The following is a 19,370-nucleotide window of genomic DNA, read 5'->3' as shown; positions in this document are numbered from 1 at the left end:
CAGTCTCATCAAGTTCATACTCCATGAATGTGTCCTTAAAGCTGGGATTCTTTGTTGTAGTGCACACCACCTTGCAATTATGTACATTTAACTTCATTTGCCACATTTTTGCCCGCTAACCCAACTTGGGGAGATCCTCCTGGAGCTCTTCAGAGTCAGCCTTGGTTTTTACCATCCTAAATAATTTTGTGTCATCCACAAACTTGGCCACTATGCTACTCACCCCTAACTTATGAGCAAATTAAATAGCACTAGCACCAATCCCGATCCTTGTGGAACACCACTGCTTACTTTCCTCTGTTGAAAAATCTGTAAATTTATTCCTGCTGTCTGCTTTGTTTCATTCAGACATTTTTTAATCTAGGAAAGAACCAGTCCTCTTATCCAATGACTCCTAAGCTTACTCAGGAGACTTTGGTGAGTTACCTTGTCAAAAGCTCTTTGAAAATCCAAGAATATAATGTCTACTGGGTCAGTTATCTACACATTTGCTTACTTCGAGAAACTCCAAAAAGTTGGTTAGGAAAGACTTTCCTTTGCCGAATCCATGCTGATTTTCCCCACAATAAGCTTTGTTCTTCTATGTACTGAATAATTCTATGTTTGATTACAATTTCTACTAATTTTCCTGAAACAGATACTAGGCAAACTGTTCTGTATCTCCCTAGTTCCCCTCTGGACGCTTTTTAAAAAACTGGTGTAACATTTTCCACTTTCCAGTTCCAGACAGTGGGTGATAGTAGTGACAAATAGATCAAATCTTTTACATTTGAGTTCCTTCATTAAGAACTCTTACGTGTATGCCATCAGGACCTGGAGACTTATTGTTTTTTAATTTCCCCCAAAGGTCTAGAACTTCAACTCTATTTGACTCCGTTCTTCAGACTCAGTTCCTGAAAACAGGAGCCTGGGTATATGTCCACAGTGAACACAGATGCAACAAATTCATTCACTTTCTCAGAAAAAAAACTGTGTGCCTTCTTACAGAGTCTGACCTTTTATGAAGTCTGGAGCTGTGAGCTGTGGTTCTACCCCTGGAGTTAGACAACATCAATCAGCTGACTCAGCTTACTCAGCAAAAGCCTCTCCTAGCAGGACCATGAACTAGAACACACACCAAAAGCTAGAAGGAGATTTTCAGACAGAGACATGCTAAACAGCTCATGAACCATACAGCCTCAAGCACACACTTACCCCTCTTTGCCTCTTAACACCAATTCCAAGCTCAGCTCCCTTGTCAAAAGCCCCTGCTCGAAAGCACTGCATGCAAGCACTGCTATGCAAGCCCCCAGGAAACTTATGTGTCCTCTTATAGAGTCTGACTTTTAATGAACTCTAAAGTACAGCTGTTTCCACTCTTCTTTACAATAGCTGATGTTTCCCTCTAGACCCCATCACCTCCAATGGAGATTAATTGAAACAAGCAAACAAAAAAGTTTAAAAGGGCCAAGAGCTCATGTGAAGTACAGCTGTTTCCCCTCTTCTTTACAATACCTGATGTTTCCCTCTAGATCCCATCACCTCCAATGGAGATTAAATGAAACAAACAAACAAAAAGTTTAAAAGGGCCAAGAGCTCATGAGACTACTGCAAAAGATCTTGGCCTCCATGATATTTGGGCAGCCTGGTCAATCCAAAATGATGGCTGCATTCTCACAAAATAATATAAAGAGATCTCAGCACATTTTAACAATGTTGTGTTCTCTTTCAACCCTAAGGTTAAAAATTTTCTGAAAACCTGGGTGTTTCACTAAGTTTGCAGAAACACCTACCCTAGACTGAGAGGCCTCCACTGTACTGATTTCTTTTGATACACACCGTGGGGCCACCCATGGCTACTAGATAAATGAAGGTCTTCAGCCATCATATGGTATCAAACTCGCTTTAACTTTGGGCTTTACAGTTTAACTTCATACAAGGACCAATGCTGGGCAAAAACCATCCCACTGGTTTGATTCAGAATGGATCCACCCCAAACAGCTTCGGTTTGATTTGGATCAGGGTGAGATAACTAGTTTAACCTCCACCTAAGTTTCTCTTGCCGCTGGCGCATCCCCGGCCTTCAGCCGAACTGCGCATGCATGAGCATGCGCAGTTCGGCAGCCTCCCCCTCCCGAGCGTCCCTACCTCCCTGGCATCTGATCATGCTGGGGAGCAACGGCGCGTGGTGCACGGGATCCATGGGAACCCGCCCGCGCGCCTCGTTTTTGGTGCGGCTCTATTTAGCCGCGCTTTGCCGGGTGTTTTCCCTGCCGTGTGGCAGGGGCCACAGTTAACTTCACACAAAGACCAATGCTGGGCAAAAACCATCCCCACTGGTTTGATTCAGAATGGATCCACTTCAAACAGCTTAGGTTTGATTTGGATCAGGGTGAAATAACTAGTTTAACCTCCACCTAAGTTTCCTACTGAACTCCTGAAATCAGTACAAGCAGAACAACGTCCAGTCACCTCCACCGTCCAGACTCTTTTCCAAAGTCAAAACCAACCATTTTAAGAGGCTACTGCAAGAAGGGCTTGACAGTAGCCTAAAGGTTCCATACTGAGGTCTGGCCAGGCACGCGGACACACAACAGCAAACAATGAAATGGGCACATGTGAAAAACGTGCTTCCCCTGTTTTTCAGTCCAGGGAGCACCTCTTATGCTAGGCAGCATATGGACAATATTCCCCATGCTTTGCACTATAGTAGATGTCTGTAAGGATTCACTGTTGATAACGGCATGCAGCTGGCAGCCTGAAACAGGCTGGCTGGGGACATTTTCCTCTGGCAAGGAGGCATGAGGGCATCGGCCGGGACGGGACTCGATGACTGCTGCCAATGCAGAAGCAACTGCCTTTCCCTCAGCCTGGAATGATAAGCCACTTTTCAGGTACCCCCTACAGTTCATGAAATGACTGTTTTTATCACATCCGTAAGCCAGCATTCTTTTCTTTTGTTATCATTTGTTGGTGGCTTCCTCTTCCATTTTTGTTATTGTTTGTGTTCCTGCTTTTGCAAACATTCTCTGAAGCCTGACGGAGTTTTGAAGTCTTTTATTAAATGGTTCTACTTGTGCCTTAAGTTACGTGTTGAGTGCTTGCATTCCTCTCCTTAGATAAGGGTCCAATTCTGACAGCCATTCTACTTTCACAGCCAAAGCCTCAAGCCTTTGTTGCCAGTAAGCCTTCTTCACCACCTTCATCACCTTTTTTCTTTAGTAAATTAGAACTGATTTCAAATGGGCTGGGTGGGAGAGTTGACACATATATATTCCAGGTCTAATCTCTCCTCCCACAACCTGGTGCCATCAACTAGTTAACTCTACCACTGATACTCATCACTTTACCAATCTGAAATGGTCCCAGGGAGTTGCTATTTAGAATAATAGAATCACAGAATCACAGAGTTGGAAGGGGCCATACAGGCCATCTAGTCCAACCCCCTGCTCCATGCAGGATCAGCCTAGAGCATCCCTGACAAGTGTTTGTCCAGCCGCTGCTTAAAGACTGCCAGTGAGGGGGAGCTCACCACCTCCCTAGGCACCTGATTCCACTGTTGAACAACTCTTACAGTAAAAAGGTTTTCCCTAATATCCAGCCGGTACCTTCCCGCCCTTAATTTAAACCCATTATTGCGAGTCCTGTCCTCTGCTGCCAGCAGGAACAGCTCCCTGTCGCTATATGTTTCCCCAGTGGGACAAACAGCAACTCCCTGGGGCCATTTGTGGTTTGGAAAATGGAGCTTAAAGCTTCCCTTCCTTGCAACTGTAGTCCCAATCTGAATTAATACTCCATGCACCTGGTTTTTAGAAGGAAAGCAAAGCTGTGGCTTCTGTGCATGAAAAAAAATCCTATTCAAGACCTGAGGAAGAAAATTACAGTGGACCTCAATACATAAAATAAATGTTTTATGGTGTGAATGAAGCAAATTGTACAGTAAGTAAAGAACTCTAGTGAAACATCACACCAACAGGCTTAGTAAATCATGTACAAAACCAATTATCTTGTAGAAGTCATGATTTTTTAAAAAAAGAAAAATGTAGGATACTCTATATGCTCAACTGATGAATTCAATACTTCATTATAAACACAAAAATGTAGCTGAAAATGTTAGCCACAAAATGAAATTAAACTGCAAGTGCAATAAGGATTCATTTTCATATAGCCATGTCACAATTTTATGAGCAACCTGTTAGGCCACAGTTAATGTTTTCCTCTGGTAAGAATGGAGCAGGAGATGTCAAAGCAAGAAAAGCAGAATGAGGCTTTTGATTGGGAAAGCTTTATCAACGGTTTCTCATTTTTATATAGGAAATCAATTTGCATCACTGATAATATCATTCAAATCAGATGACACTATGTAGTTAGAAGGTAATTTACTTTTCTGCCGAAGCAATTTGATAGTTGTTTTGATTTGTGATTTTCATTTTGTTTGTTAATGAAAAAAATTAATGAGCAATGTTACTGGAAGTACTACCCCAAGCACTGGCATTATTAAACATGTTTTCAATATACTGTACTTTACATTGATTGCACAGCCAGAGCTCGAACTTTTACAGTTAAAAGAAAAACAGTCAATCAATCCAATGTAAAATTTGCACCTACCTTTGCACTGATTTGTGTTTTTGTCTAAGATTGCTTTTGTAGAAACAATTTTTCCATACCTGAAAGGGAAAAAGGATGCTTAGTTTACGGCATTTTAAAGTATTTATGCCAAGCATACTTAAAATACAGGTTGTGTTCAGACAGGCAGTTTGGCCCAATATAGGCACATTTTACAAACGGATTAAACGGTCACGATCACACAGCCACATCTGTCAGGCGTTCCCCGGGCATACTCACCCCATCAGAGGATGACTTGGAGCCGGGTTAAAAAGCCACCACCTTCGAAGTGGTGTTTTTGTTTCCCCACACATTCATTGCACATGACCGGATGTCTGAACACAGGGGACCGTGCACATAATGGATTTGGCAGTGTGAACCTGCAGATCCATTCTGCCGCTACGGAGGCATTTTAAAAAAAGAATTGCCTATGTGTGCATGCATGCATGCGCACTACGCACACACATGGGTTTTGGATATATATATATTTTTTTGCAGTTCGCTCCATGACTGAGGTGCCACAATAATGTGGATGCTTTACCACAGGATGTCTCCATGGGTAACCCACAGCAGGGTGTGCTGTGTGGCTGATATAACCCACTACACTTTAACCCGGTTCAATTAGAGGTGGCACCATATCACGCCAAGCCGCCATTGTGATCACAGCTGCAGAAAGAAGCTTAAGCACTATTGAAAAATGCAGCACTAACAGTACTGGATGCAACTGTACATAACAGAGGAGACGGTCCTACATGGTGCTCTTGCGCTTCTGCTCTGACCTTCACAGGCTACCCTTATCCACACAGTTAATTATCTATGTTCACTCATAATCAACAAAGAGACCACTCAATGGCAGCAATTTTTTTTAATGTCAAGACAAAGAAGTTTTGTTGAGTACATTGATTAAATCAAGTTAAACATCCGTTTTTCAAATTAGGTCCAAAGAATGGGTGATTTCCCATGAAAGACGGAGGACCACTGTCTAAAATTTGCAGTCTGATGTTACATTAGCTATCCCAAAGGGGTGTATATTTGCAAGAAACTAAGGCAGAACACTGGATGCAGTTCATAAAATAACTGTTATATGAATAGTTGGAGTGAAATATATGTTCATATTTCTAGCACTAGAAATGGGGGGGGTCACACAAATATTATTTAATATTTGCCTACTGCTTCTCTGTTGCCAAAGTGGAAGAGCATAAAAAACCCAATACAATTAAACATATTTTTAAAAAATCATATAACACCTAAAACTCCTTACAAAAAACCTTTTAAATCCCTAGCATAAAATCAAACCCAAAAACCTTCATTGGCGCAAGGTTATTCATTAAATGTTTTCCCAAAGAGCCAGTTTTAGTCAGCTGCAAGAACTCCAAGAGAGAGAAGTTGGCAAACATGCTTCTGTTAGAAGCACCTTCCAGAATGCAAGTGCCAGTACAGAGATGACACAACTCTATGCCTTTGCAGATCTCACATCTGTGAAAAGTGGGACACTGAGAAAGGTCCCCCCTGCAAATCTAAGGGAGCAGGGAGGAAATTATGAAAGGAGGTGTGCCAAAAGGTCTATAAAGAACATAATCACTAGGATTTGTTATCGACCCCAGAAGTGTATAGGCAGCATTGCAGCTGGCCTGAATATACTGGCAATATGCCCTCTATAGCTGTCCCTGACAAGAGACAACATGTAGCTTTCTTCATTAGCTGCCACTTGTGAACCATGTCCAAACACAGCTTCATGTAGAGCACATTACAGCAGTCATGTACAGGAGGTTACCAAAGCATGGTTGACTGAGACCTGTTGGGGGAAATCAGAAGCAGCTGTCTCAGCAGCCAGAAAAATGTCCCTGGCTATTCCTATTATCTGAGGATCCAGCTCAAAATGGTGTCTGGGAGAATCCCATATGAGCAAATTACAGCAGTCATGTACAGGAGGTTACCAAAGCATGGCTGACTGAGACCTGTTGGGGGAAATCAGAAGCAGCTGTCTCACCAGCCAGAAAAATGTCCCTGGCTATTCCTATTATCTGAGGATCCAGCTCAAAATGGTGTCTGGGAGAATCCCATATAATTTGTTGTTGTTCAGTCACACAGTCAAGTCTGACTCTTCGCGACCCCCATGGACCAGCTCCCGCCAGGCCCTCCTGTCTTCTGCTGTCCTCTGAAGTTTGCTCAATTGCATGTTTATTGCATCGCTGACACTGTCCAACCATCTCATCCTTTGCCGTCCCCGTCTTCTTTGACCTTCAATCTTTCCCAGCATCAGGGTCTTCTCCAGTGAGTGCTCCCTTCTCATTTGGTGGCCAAAGTATTTGAGCTTCAGTTTCATTATCTGGCCTTCCAGGGAACAGTCAGGGTTGATTTCTTTGAGGATTGACTGATTTGTTCTTCTTGCAGTCCAAGGGACTCTCAAGAGTCTCCTCCAGCACCATAGTTCAAAAGAATCTATTCTTCGGCGCTCGGCCTTCCTTATAGTCCAACTCTCACAGCCATACATGACTACTGGGAATACCATTGCTTTGACCATGCGGACTTTTGTTGGCAGGGTGATGTCTCTACTTTTTATCATGCTGTTTAGGTTCGCCATCACTTTCCTCCCAAGGAGCAGGCGTCTTTTAATTTCATGGCTGCTGTCACAGTCTGCGCCCATTTCACTTCACATTCCAGGATGTCTGGCTCGAGGTCAGTGATTATACCATTGTGGTTGTCAAGGACATCGAGGTCTTTCTTGTATAGTTCTTCTGTGTATCATATCATAATATCCCATATTATAATCACATCTTAAAGTGCTAAATGTAATCCTATCTTACATAAATAAAATATCCTAAGATCTAGACTGGCCAAGCACCACAACTCTGAAGAAGCTTGTCTAGATAAAGCTTCAGTGTGTTCGCCCGTATTCAGCCAATAATTGCATTCAGGAATTCATGCAAACTCTGAACAGCTGCTTCTGGATTTGATAAAAATAAAATTTTAAAAATATATCTGATGATACTGCACTCCAGATCAAGAAACATCTGCTGTATGTACAAAAGAGTCACAATGGAGTCTTACAAAGATCCACCAGGTTCCTCAAGAATTCGTCCCTGACTCTTATGATGGAAGTCAACATGCTTATGTACATATGATACACCAATGGGCCCTAATTGCAACCATTCTAGTGGCCATTTTAGAATACCTGCTATTGGCTATCCCTTCCATACTCAACTGGGGGCAGATTATGTCTTTTTCAAATATTATTAACTGTACTTGCCTTTTAAATACTCTTTACAACAAAAATCAGTAAGAAAAAACAGGCAGTCATCCAGTGAGGGTGTTACTTATATTATTTATCTTGGCCTTCCAAGAATTTCAAGACAGCACTCATAGTTCTTTTGCCTCCATTTTATCCTCAAAACCACCCTGAAAGTTAGGTGGGCTAGGGTATCAAAGAATGTGATTGGCGCAAGGTTATTCATTAAGCTTTGTGGATTTGAACCCACAGATTTCTAAATCTAGACTGCCATGTGAACCACTACATGATATCAGCTTTCATTACCTGACCACAACTAGCACAGCAGATTTCCCCTTCTCAGCTTGCTCCACTCTTGTGCTTCAGTCATTTGTACAAGTCCAAAGCCAGTGAGCTAAATGAACAGTATCATTAAAGTAAAGTAATTCTATCTCATCAAAAATTTTTTAAAAAGACCACCCCAGACATGCAGCATCACCGACTAGTCTCTCCAAGACTCACCTTGAAGGTTAGAATTACTCTGGAATTTTGCTCTTTTATCTCTTCTATCTAGATTTTAAAAAGACTTTTTAATTGAGTATAACTTCAAAGCTGCAGAGAACACTAAAACCGTACAGAGTTCTACATTCAGTTTGATTTGACGTTGTATGAGATTTGTCTTTTTCATTACTCAATACCTATGAAACAAATGCAAATAATATCAAGCAGATGGAAATGTGTTGGTTGAAAGGCTACATGTGTTCAGAAAGATGTCCAACAAAAAAGTTCTTAATCAGTAAATACCCCTCTCTATAACTTCAAATGCTGTCCAAGCCTTAGCTGTAAACACATCTTTTGTTTCCACAATTCTTCAGAGGAAAATTAATCTCTAGTGTTTTAGTATAAGGACTCCTATGGGTCTCTTTTTTGGTTCTGTTCTTTGTTCTTTTAAAAGACTTTGTGCTCTGGTTAGCATCAGAGAGACATTTGATCAACTATTGGTTGTCATATTTACAGCTGGATGTGTCTGATTTTTTGTTTCTTGTTCACCACCATACCAAGGGACCAATCAGATTTCAGTCAGCTACACCCTGTGGCCACTGAAGCCAGCAAAGCATTCCATATAGGACAATGACAAGGGGGCCTCAAGATTATGCTCTGAAATATCTCCCTCTCTCCTTTAATATCTAGCCTGATGAACTGTCTTGAAAAACTCAAAAGTCTTGTTCACTGTATTATATTATTCTGATTGGTCTACACAGAAAGATATTATATGACTTTTGTTTTTGGATTTTGCTATGAACCAACAATGGCTACCTACTTTTTTTAATACTCAGCTCACATGAGTTAATACCTATAAATGCCTTATACTTCATATACGTGACCTAATGGCTTCAGTGCAATTGGTCAAAACTGTCAAAGAAAGGTTCAATACATTAATCTCACCACAGAGATTCCACCAAAATGTCATCCAAACAGTGACACTGTTCCTTGTTTCATTGTTCTCTTTGAGCTTGCTTCTACTGTCAATATTCAAAATCTTCCTTTCTTCCTTAGAATTTTTGATGTAAAGAAGGAAGCTTCTCTAGGAAGTTGTAAATACTGATTATGGTTTTTGTCCTCACACGTCTACCTATCTTATCCTATTACCCCGAGAGCCAGCGTGATGTAGTGTTTAAGAGCGGTGGACTCTAATCTGGAAAAACAGGTTTGATTCCCCACTCCTTCACATGAAGCCTGCTGGGTGACCTTGGGCCAATCACTTGTCTCAGAACTCTCTCAGCCCCGCCTACCTCACAAGGTGCCTGCTGTGGAGAGACAACGGGAAGGGCACTGTAAGCAGCTTTGAGACTCGTTTGGGTAGTGAAAACAGCCTTATGAAAAAGATAGTTATGAAATATTCTCTCTTTCATAACAAGTACATTTTTAATACAATGTTTTACTCTCTGAATAAGACACTTGATTTTCTTTACTACAAAATTTATGCTCTGAACTTTTATTCTTTCTGGACAAAAATAAAATACATGCAACCACGCCCCCTCATAGCATATCTTGGGATCAGTACAGGTCCCAAACCTATGAGAACTTTTATCTAGGACATTCGTAAATTTTTAAAACTCCTGTTTAGTCATACAGTCTGGTGCCTGCTGTGGAGAGACAACGGGAAGGGCACTGTAAGCAGCTTTGAGACTCGTTTGGGTAGTGAAAACAGCCTTATGAAAAAGATGGAGGGCTGAAGAACAGCTTTTCATCAAGATATTAATCCAAGAAAACATTTCCATAGTACAAACTCTGCTAATATGGCCATTATTATACTAGCAAAACACATAAATGTCACTACAATTAAGTAATTAGAATTAATTTAGACAAAAATTTTCTAAATAAAGTTACTAATTAATTGTAGCAGTCAAAGTGCTAATTCTGATAATTGGTCATAAAGTTGAGTTTTGCCAGGTGGAAAGATAGGTGTACCATAACATGATTTGTCTTTGGGGATACTGAGCTTTCCCATAATTATAAATAGTATAATTTTAATTCAGTTCACACTGAGATACCGAAAGTATGCTACAAAATGGGAAGATGCATGTGAATAGAACAGTAATATGCAGTTGAAGATGTGGACTGCCAATTATGTGTCTTTAATGCTAACCACATTTTTTTAAATACCCAGAAAACTAACTAGAGTTTATTTCTCTACAATTCTAACACTGTGTTTATGTTTTCAGTTAAAATTTGATTTCTGCACAATCAGTTGTGGGGACATTCCATGGACTGGGAATAACAGAGTGCAGTGAATGAAATACAGTACACAATCAGTTGTGGGACTGGAAATAACAGAGTGCAGTGAATGAAATACAGCTGATTTTCTGGCAAGGAATGGCAACAAAGTTATTCAGGCCAAAGAACAAGCCTACTCAAAAGTCATAAAACCTGCTGTAGGCCACCTATGTTCAAGAAGGTTCTAGTCAATCCTTCAGATCATTCAATAGTTACCACCTTTGGCCACTGTATTACAGGCTGACAAAAAGCCACCAAGACCAACCACCTGTCATACCTAGCCACTACCAACCAATTCATGTAATCTAGACCTGAGTATTATAAAGAAAGGACAAGTATTCCCAATGAATAGGCAAGCCACAGACCACAAAGAAAACAAAACAAAAAAGTATGGGAAATAGTTTTGAAGATTTTCAGATAACTTTAGCCCTATTAGATATGTCCCCTGTTCATAACTGGTATAATGAAAGACCAATCACAAAGAATACTACAATTATTACTGAAAGTTTTTCCCCATGCTCAGCTTACTCCTGGTTTTCTTGGCAGTTGATCCACAAGGATTGGAATTGGTTTGAATACAGTTCTTCACACCTCTGCCCTCCCTCTGCATTTTTAGAGTTGTGGAAGTTTATTTTCTTCCTCACATTTGCTCAATAATGGCCCCGGTCACACGAGAGGATTTTCCCCACGAAACGGACGGGTTGATGGCGGATTAAACCGGCGCAATCAGATGACAACATCTGGCAAGCGTAACGCCCCCACCCCCAACCCGTCCCTTCCAGCCGAAAACGTGGATTTAAAAGATACCAGCAAAATACTACTACCTACTTGGAAACGCGCAGCATGGGCGGGTATGCGCCGCGCCGGTAGCCAGTGGTATGCGAGGCCCTGCCACACTGCGCATGTGCACAACTGCGCAGCTGCCTCACCTTGCCCTGCATCCCATCTCTTCCCCCTCGGCATGTGATTGTGGCGGGGAGCAAATGCGGCTCGGCTTGGGGGATCTGTCTGATCCCGCTGCTGCGCTTCAATTTGCTGCACCTCTAAAAAGCTGCACTTCTGCCACGGCTTTTCCCGCTAGTGTGACCGAGGCCAATGAGGATTTTCAAGGGAGGGTGCTGTTGTCATTGATGGCATCACAGCACCCCCCTTTATTTTTAAAAAAGTACATCTCTAGCACCTTCCCTCACAAAGATATAAGGACAAAGGAATATCTCCACAAGGGAAGAGACAAGAGACTTACTTTAAAAAAAGAAAAGGTAGAAATTCAGAGAACCTGCTAAGCCTATAGTTACAATTCTCTAACATGGTATTTTAGTAATGTTTTAAAAACCACTTGTCTTCAGTGGGAGGGGGGGAGAGTTGTTTGAGGACAACAATCCAGTCATCAATAAGTGGGGTGGAAGTGGGTGGGAGGGGGCAGGACAAAGAAAAACTATTGAGGCAGACTCAGCATGGGTTCTGTAAGGGAAGATCTTGTCTAACTAACCTGTTAGTGCTTTTTGAGGGAGTGAACAAACATGTGGACAAGGGGGACCCAATAGATGACTTCCAGAAAGCTTTTGAGACATGATCGAGGTTTATAAGGTTATGCATGGGATAGAGCAGATTGAGAAAGATGTACTTTTCTCCCTTTCTCACAATACAAGAACTCGTGGACATTCAATGAAATTGCTGAACAGTCGGGTTGGAGTCACCCAAAGAGTGATTAAGACATGGAATTCACTGCCAGAGAAGGTGGTGGCAGCTACAAGCATGGACAGCTTCAAGAGGGAATTAGATAAGCATATGGAACAGAAATCCATCGGTGGCTATTAGCCACAAGGTATAGATAGGAACTCTCAGGCTGGGGCAAGTGATGCTCTGTATTCTTGGTGCTTGGGGGAAAACAGTGGGTGGGCTTCTAGTGTCCTGGCTGCACTGCTGGACCTCCTGATGGCACCTGGTATTTTTGGCCACTGTGTGACAGTGTTGGACTAGATGCGCCATTGGCCTGATCCAGCATTGGCTTCTCTTATGTTCTTATGACATAAACCCAAGGAAAAAGCTGACTTGAAATCAGCTTCCAGAAAACAGACTGGGGTAAAAGTGGTCTCAAAACTAAAACTAAAGGCACAAAAATGCACGCAGAAATCAGGGGATAAAAAAGAAGAAGCATGGGGCCAGAACCACTTGGGAAAAAATGTAGAAAAGCCCTGAATTACCCCAGTCACCACCTCCAAAACACATGTAAATCATTCCTATCCAATAAGATATTCAGACACAGAACTTCAATGGCTTTTCACATGGACTATTCAGTTAAAATGGAGTAAAATTTCAGTTCATATTCCTTTGTCACTCAGATTGGCTCACTCAGCTGAAATGACTGCCTTGTGCTGGCAACTCATACATCAATCAGTCTTTATTTTTTACAGTCATAGATTGTACAATGGAGGGAGGGCACATGTCATTTGTACAAAGGAATATGCCTCTAACCAGGAATCCTCTAACAAGCTATTTAAGTTTTTGTTTATTATTTTACTGACTTAATTTTTTTAAAATGCAGCCTAATAGTTACTCCAAAATAATTTCTACAAGGAAATTTAAAAAAAACAACCCTTGGAGTTGCATTATCTAAAATAATTATCTACAATAATTATCAAGAACAATCCACACTTGCCCTGATATTTCATATTAAAAGTTAATATATGGAACATGTCTTACTGAAGCAATATTCTTCATCTAGCAAAGTGTGATTGATGTCTTGTTCGAAAATGTCATGCAGAGAGGGTTTTGTTTTTTAATCTAGTTATGCTACAGATATAAGCGTAATTAGATTTTCAAGCCCTCTAACAAGTTGAAAAAATAAAAGGGGAATGTCTTAGCAAATAACTGCAGTGCTATGTATTGGCTATAAATGAAAGCAAAAGTTGTTGTTGTTGTTCAGTCGCACAGTCGAGTCCGACTCTTCGCAACCCCATGGACCAGACCCCGCCAGGCCCTCCTGTCTTCTGCTGTCCTCTGAAGTTTGCTCAATTTCATGTTCGTTGCATCGATGACACTGTCTAACCATCTCATCCTTTGCCGTCCCCATCTTCTTTGACCTTCAATCTTTCCCAGCATCAGGGTCTTCTCCAGTGATTGCTCCCTTCTCATTTGGTGGCCAAAGTATTTGAGCTTCAGTTTCATTATCTGGCCTTCAAGGGAACAGTCAGGGTTGATTTATTTAAGAATTGACTGATTTGATCTTCTTGCAGTCCAAGGGACTCTCAAGAGTCTTCTCCAGCACCATAGTTTTCTGCCATTAGAGTGGTATCGTCTGCATATCTGAGGTTGTTGATCTTTTCCCCAGCAATCTTAATTCCCGCTTGTGATTCATCCAGGCCAGCATTTCGCATGATGTACTCTGCATATATATTAAATAAGCAAGGTGACAGTATACATCCTTGTCGTACTCCTTTTCCTATGCTGAACCAATCAGTTGTTCCGTATCCGGTTCTAACTGTCGCTTCTTGGCCCTTATACAGGTTTCTCAAGAGACATGTGAGGTGGTCTGGTACTCCCATCTCTTTAAGGACCTGCCATAGTTTGTTGTGATCCACACAGTCAAAGGCTTTAGCATAGTCAATGAAGCAGAAGTAGATATTTTTCTGGTACTCTCTTGCTTTCTCCATAATCCAGCGAATGTTGGCAATATGATCTCTCGTTCCTCTACCTCTTCGAAACCCAGCTTGTACTTCTGGCAGTTCTCTATCCATGTACTGTTGAAGCCTAGCTTGTAGGATCTTGAGCATGACCTTGCTAGCGTGTGATATGAGTGCAATTGTGCGATAGTTTGAACATTCCTTGGCATTGCCCTTCTTTGGGATTGGAATGTATACTGATCTTTTCCAATCCTGTGGCCACTGTTGCGTTTTCCAAATTTGCTGGCAAATTGCGTGCAGCACTTTAACAGCATCATCTTTTAAGACTTTGAATAGCTCAGCTGGGATACCATCACCTCCACTAGCTTTGTTGTTATTAATGTTTTCTAAGGCCCATTTAACTTCACATTCCAGGATGTCTGGCTCGAGGTCAGTGATTATACCGTCGTGGTTGTCAAGGACATCGAGGTCTTTCTTGTATAGTTCTTCTGTGTATTCTTGCCATCTTTTCCTAATCTCTTCTGCTTCTGTTAGGTCCCTACCGTTTTTGTCCTTTATCATGGCCAGCTTTGCCTGGAACGCTCCCTTGATTTCTCCAATTTTCTTGAAGAGATCTCTAGTCCTTCCCATGAAAGCCAAAGTATTCTATAATAATTATAAGACTGTACCCTAAATTCAGTGAAACAAGGTTTATATAAATTCCATGAAGCAGCGTACAGTTTTTTTTTTTTAAAAAAAATGTTGAATGTTTAATAGTTCTATCACCAACTATTTAGTAACATACATTTGGGGATACAGATATATGTGACCTAAGAAAATTAGAGTAAATTAAGAAGTGTGTGATTTTCCTTTCAATAAAAACAAGGATGGGAAATTCTCAAGGAGATAATTAATAGATGCCTATTATTGTTCTTGTTGTTACTAAGAATTGTCACAGTTAGATGTTTGACTGGTAAACGGTGTTCTGCAATTTGAGATCTAACCAAATTTGCAGGATTCTTGCTGTTCTAAGTAACAAGCCCTGAATGTCTAGATGTTTCTATTTAAAAAAAAACCCTGAGACCCTGGAGAGCCACTGCCACTCTGAGTAGACCAGCGGGGAGCTTGTAATACTCAGCCATTTCATGTTTTTCCCCTGGGTCTTAAGCTCAGACCATTTATATTTATAGTCAGGGCCTTTCTTGTAGAAAAAGCCCAGCAGGAGCTCATTAGCATAATAGACCACACCCAACAGCAGAAACTCATTAGCATAGTAGGCTACACCCCTGGCAACACAGCTCATTAGCATACTAGGCTGTACCCCCATGTTACCAGAAGTGTGGTCATCCAGCCACAGCTACCTTTTGCTTCTTATTCTGTTTACCTTGTTTCTTGTCAAAACCCAGGGCTTTTTTTGTAGCAGGAACTCCTTTGCATGTTAGGCCACACACCCCTAAAGTAGCCAATCCTAATGTGTTTTTGCTGTTGGGCATGGCCTATTATGCTAATGAGTTCCTGCTGGGTGTGGCCAACTCGGGAGCAAGCCGGAACTCCGTTCCTGTGCGTTCCTGCCCCAAAATAGCCCTGTTTGTAGTTTATTTCTGCGAGGGGAGGCTTGGGAGCAGACAGGGTTAAAATATAGAGTTCTGCAAACTCAAGGGACTCCACTTTTGCATAGAAATATTAAACACACACACCCTCCTAATGTGGGGCTCCAATGGAATAGCTGCTATAATAGCTTTAATTGTGTTTGTCTGTGTCCTTTATAAAGTTTATATCTCTGCTACCTGGCATTACATTTTAGGACACACGTGGGCCAGCCCCACAAAGTCCAATTTATGTCCGATTCAGCCCTCATTTTATTTATTTATTTATTGCATTTTTACCCCACCCTCCCCACGAACGGGCTCATAACAAATTAGTTTGACACCCCTGATTTGCTTCTAATTCTGCTTGTTTCTTCTTCTTCTTCTTCTTCTTCTTCTTTTTCTTCTTCTTCTTCTTCTTCTTCTTTTCTCACACTATTCTAAGGGTTCCAAACAGACTACAATGCATCCATATTTATCCCAACAACCTGTGAAGCAGGATTCAATTCAGAGATAATATGGCATGCGACAGTCTCATTGAAAACAATGGGTCTTAAAGGCTTAATTGTGTGCCAGATTCTCTGGATTGTTTCCAGTAAGTTTGCCAAGCCCACCAAGTGGACTTCACGACTGAGTCATTTTCAGTGGTCTTCTGTGTCCTTAACACCACAGCCCAGCTTTCATAAAACTGAGGTGCACAAATTGGAATATTGTTTTCAAACAGTTAATCTTCCCTAAATGAAATGGAACCACATTGGCTTAAATTCAGTTACTCTGCTCATTTGCCGATGCAGCCAGCTTGTCACTTTGGCAATTTTGATCTTTTTATTCATATTAACTAATGCTGTTGTCCTGTGTTCAATTAAACCACTTAAATCTCATTGAATTCAATTGGATTTTGCCAGTCTAACTGTGCACAGGATTGTAGCCTTAGGAAATGTTCAATAGACAGAGCTTTCCATTAAAGACAATGAAAATGATGGCCAAATTAATGCCAGAATTGCTCATACAATATGCCTGTTTTCGTTTCTCCTCTAACGTATCAATCACTTCCTAAACTTCAGAGAGTTTTAGATTATCTTCAAAATAGCACAGTTTCTCAGACATCTGCAATCTTCTTTTCTGCTAGCATATTTTATATTACTAGTGAACTATTCCATTTTTAATCAAAACTGTAATAAGTGATATAATAACAGATGCAACACTGTCGTCATGCATCTTAAAAACCAATAATTACCATTCCATAAAAGATGCTTACAGACAATCCCCTAATTTAAAACAGGTTTTCATAAATAACAATGGGTTCAATTGGAACTTTTATTTATATGCACATCTTTATTCCATCATGGAACCCAAACCAACAAATATAGGGGTCCCAGGAGGTCTAACATTTAGATATGCATCAGATCCAGACCTGCTTAGCTTCAGAAAGATCCCTGTATCTTGAACCATACTCTTGGTCAGAGAGTTTATCAAGAAATGTGACTGTATTTTTCAAGTCTGGAACTGAGGTGAAGGTTTTCTTATACACTACAAGCAGGGGTCATTTCCTGCAGGAGCGCACAGGAGCGGAGCTCCGGCAGTAAAGAGCTCAGGGGGTGGGCACATGCAACAAGCCCCACCCCACTGCTCCCAGCAGCCCTCAGTCAGAGCAAGAAGTAGCCAGGTAAGTTGCAGAGCTTTCCCTGGCCCCCTGGTCCAAGACAGTCCAGTGGTACCTTTAAGACCAAGTTTTATTCAGGTACAAGCTCTCCCTCCTCTGTGAGGACAGATCTGCACACACACCCCCAACAGCTAGCAATCCAAAACAGTCCAGTGGAGCCAGAGCGGTGGGTGTTGCCTTCTGACACACTTCTGGTGATGTCAGGGGGTGTGGCGCACACAAATAAGTTATGCTAATGCGTTATGCTAATGAGCTTTTGCACCTCTTTTTCTACGAAATGACCCCTGACTACAAGTTATATATTACTGGAGCAAACTAGGGAGATAATGTAACCAATTACTGTGAGTATGAATGGTCACCATGCTTGTCTTTTATATATTAAAATTTTACATAGAAATGTCACAAGCCGTACCTCTTACATTTAACAGATTTTGGGCCCAACTGTGTACAATTTTTTTCCTCCAATCTATCCATGTATTCGCCAACTGAGGATACACTTAATACCTCTGAGGAAGTAGACTCTATCTAGTCCACAGAAGTGATGCCAAAATAAATCTAATAAATCTAAATAAATTGAACAAACTAAAGGTAAATTAACAGAGTTTGTAACATGCACATGTCACTGCCTGTTTAAAACTCTATCATATTCCCCAGTGGGAAAAATATATCAGTTTAACTAGCAGATAGTAATGCATTTCATTAACTGAAATATAAGAGGATTTTCTTCAGCTTCATACTACTGAGCAGAAGCTTGTACTGTTTTTCTCCCAATGAAATAGTGATAATTAATATCTGCAAAGGTGCTACAAATCTCAGACACTAAGAGCCAGTGTGGGGTAGCAGTTGGAAAAGGACCAGGAAGACCCGGGTTCAAATTCCTGCTTGCCATGAAACTTACTGGGTGACTTTGGAACAGATACATTCTTTCTGCCTAATGTTGTTGTGGGGATAAAATGGTTGTTGTGAGGATAAAATGGAGTAAGGGAGAACTGTGTACGCCAGCCTGACCTCCATAGGAGAAGGGATGGATAAAAATGCACCACATATATAAACAAACAAACTCACTTATTTATGAAAGCACATATGCTTTATTCGCATTGCTGGTGTCCACAGCATCCCTAAATCATGAACCATCAACCAGATACTATACTCTTTCTTTCCATTGCTGAATGAGTCATTGTAACAAACTTGCAGTCTGACTATGTACACAGAGTGCAGTTTGGTTATATATATTCAAAATTAACATAGCAGAATATCATATCACTAATTGCCAGAGGAATCAGCCATCTGACAACAGCCACAGCATTTAATGTAGGAGCACTCATCAAGCATTTATGCAGTTTTTCAACCATTTCATTAGACTCTATTTGCTAAAGATATTACTGTTGAAAAAGTACAAAACAGATGACAGCTAGCTACCACCAAGAACTGTCTGCACAAACAACTTTAAGAGTGTGTGCAAATCTTATGCAAGTTCACAAAACTTTCATTATTTAAAAATTATGAAATTCTGAATACCTGGGCTCTCTGTGATAATAAATACAAGGTATTATCTACTACTGCTTCTGCTTCAGATTATTTTATTCCTTTCAGAAATTATTTATCACAACTATTGCATAGTTCTATTAGCTGCCTTTATTTTCAAGGCTGATATATTTTTCAAATGGACAAATAAAACCAAAATATGTAATCATGGTTTTAAAGTAGCAAAATCCTACAGTCTCTATAGACTAGGGGTGTCAAACATGTGGCCTGGGGGCCGGATCAGGCCCCTGGAGGGCTTCTATCAGGCCCACAGTAGAACTGGCTGTCTTCTGCTTCTTCATCCAGTTCTGCTGCTGCTCCATCATCGTAGTAGGTTTGCAGCTTACAGATACACACCTGAACAGCATATTCAAGATTGCAACAGCATAGACATTTTGATGCAATAATTCAGAGCAAAGGGTGGC

The 19,370-nt window shown here is 41.0% G+C and overlaps 1 protein-coding gene across 1 annotated transcript in view; it reads right to left on the bottom strand.

Moving 5' to 3' along the window:
- Positions 1-4,646, bottom strand: part of RBMS3 (RNA binding motif, single stranded interacting protein 3) — a gene marked incomplete at its 5' end in the record, with an annotated part of 435,264 nt that extends 430,618 nt beyond the window's left edge. Inside the window, one exon of the mRNA XM_015418391.1 lies at positions 4,588-4,646. Within this exon, the coding sequence (XP_015273877.1) occupies positions 4,588-4,646 (59 nt within the window). The remainder of the gene's footprint in view (positions 1-4,587) is intronic.
- Positions 4,647-19,370: the final 14,724 nt, after the last annotated feature.

This window comes from Gekko japonicus, unplaced genomic scaffold (genome assembly GCF_001447785.1).
Source record: "Gekko japonicus isolate JY-2015 unplaced genomic scaffold, Gekko_japonicus_V1.1 scaffold106, whole genome shotgun sequence".
NCBI classification, from domain to species: domain Eukaryota; kingdom Metazoa; phylum Chordata; class Lepidosauria; order Squamata; family Gekkonidae; genus Gekko; species Gekko japonicus.
Note: the sequence above shows the minus strand (reverse complement) of the source record. Positions and strands in the feature narration are given on the sequence as shown.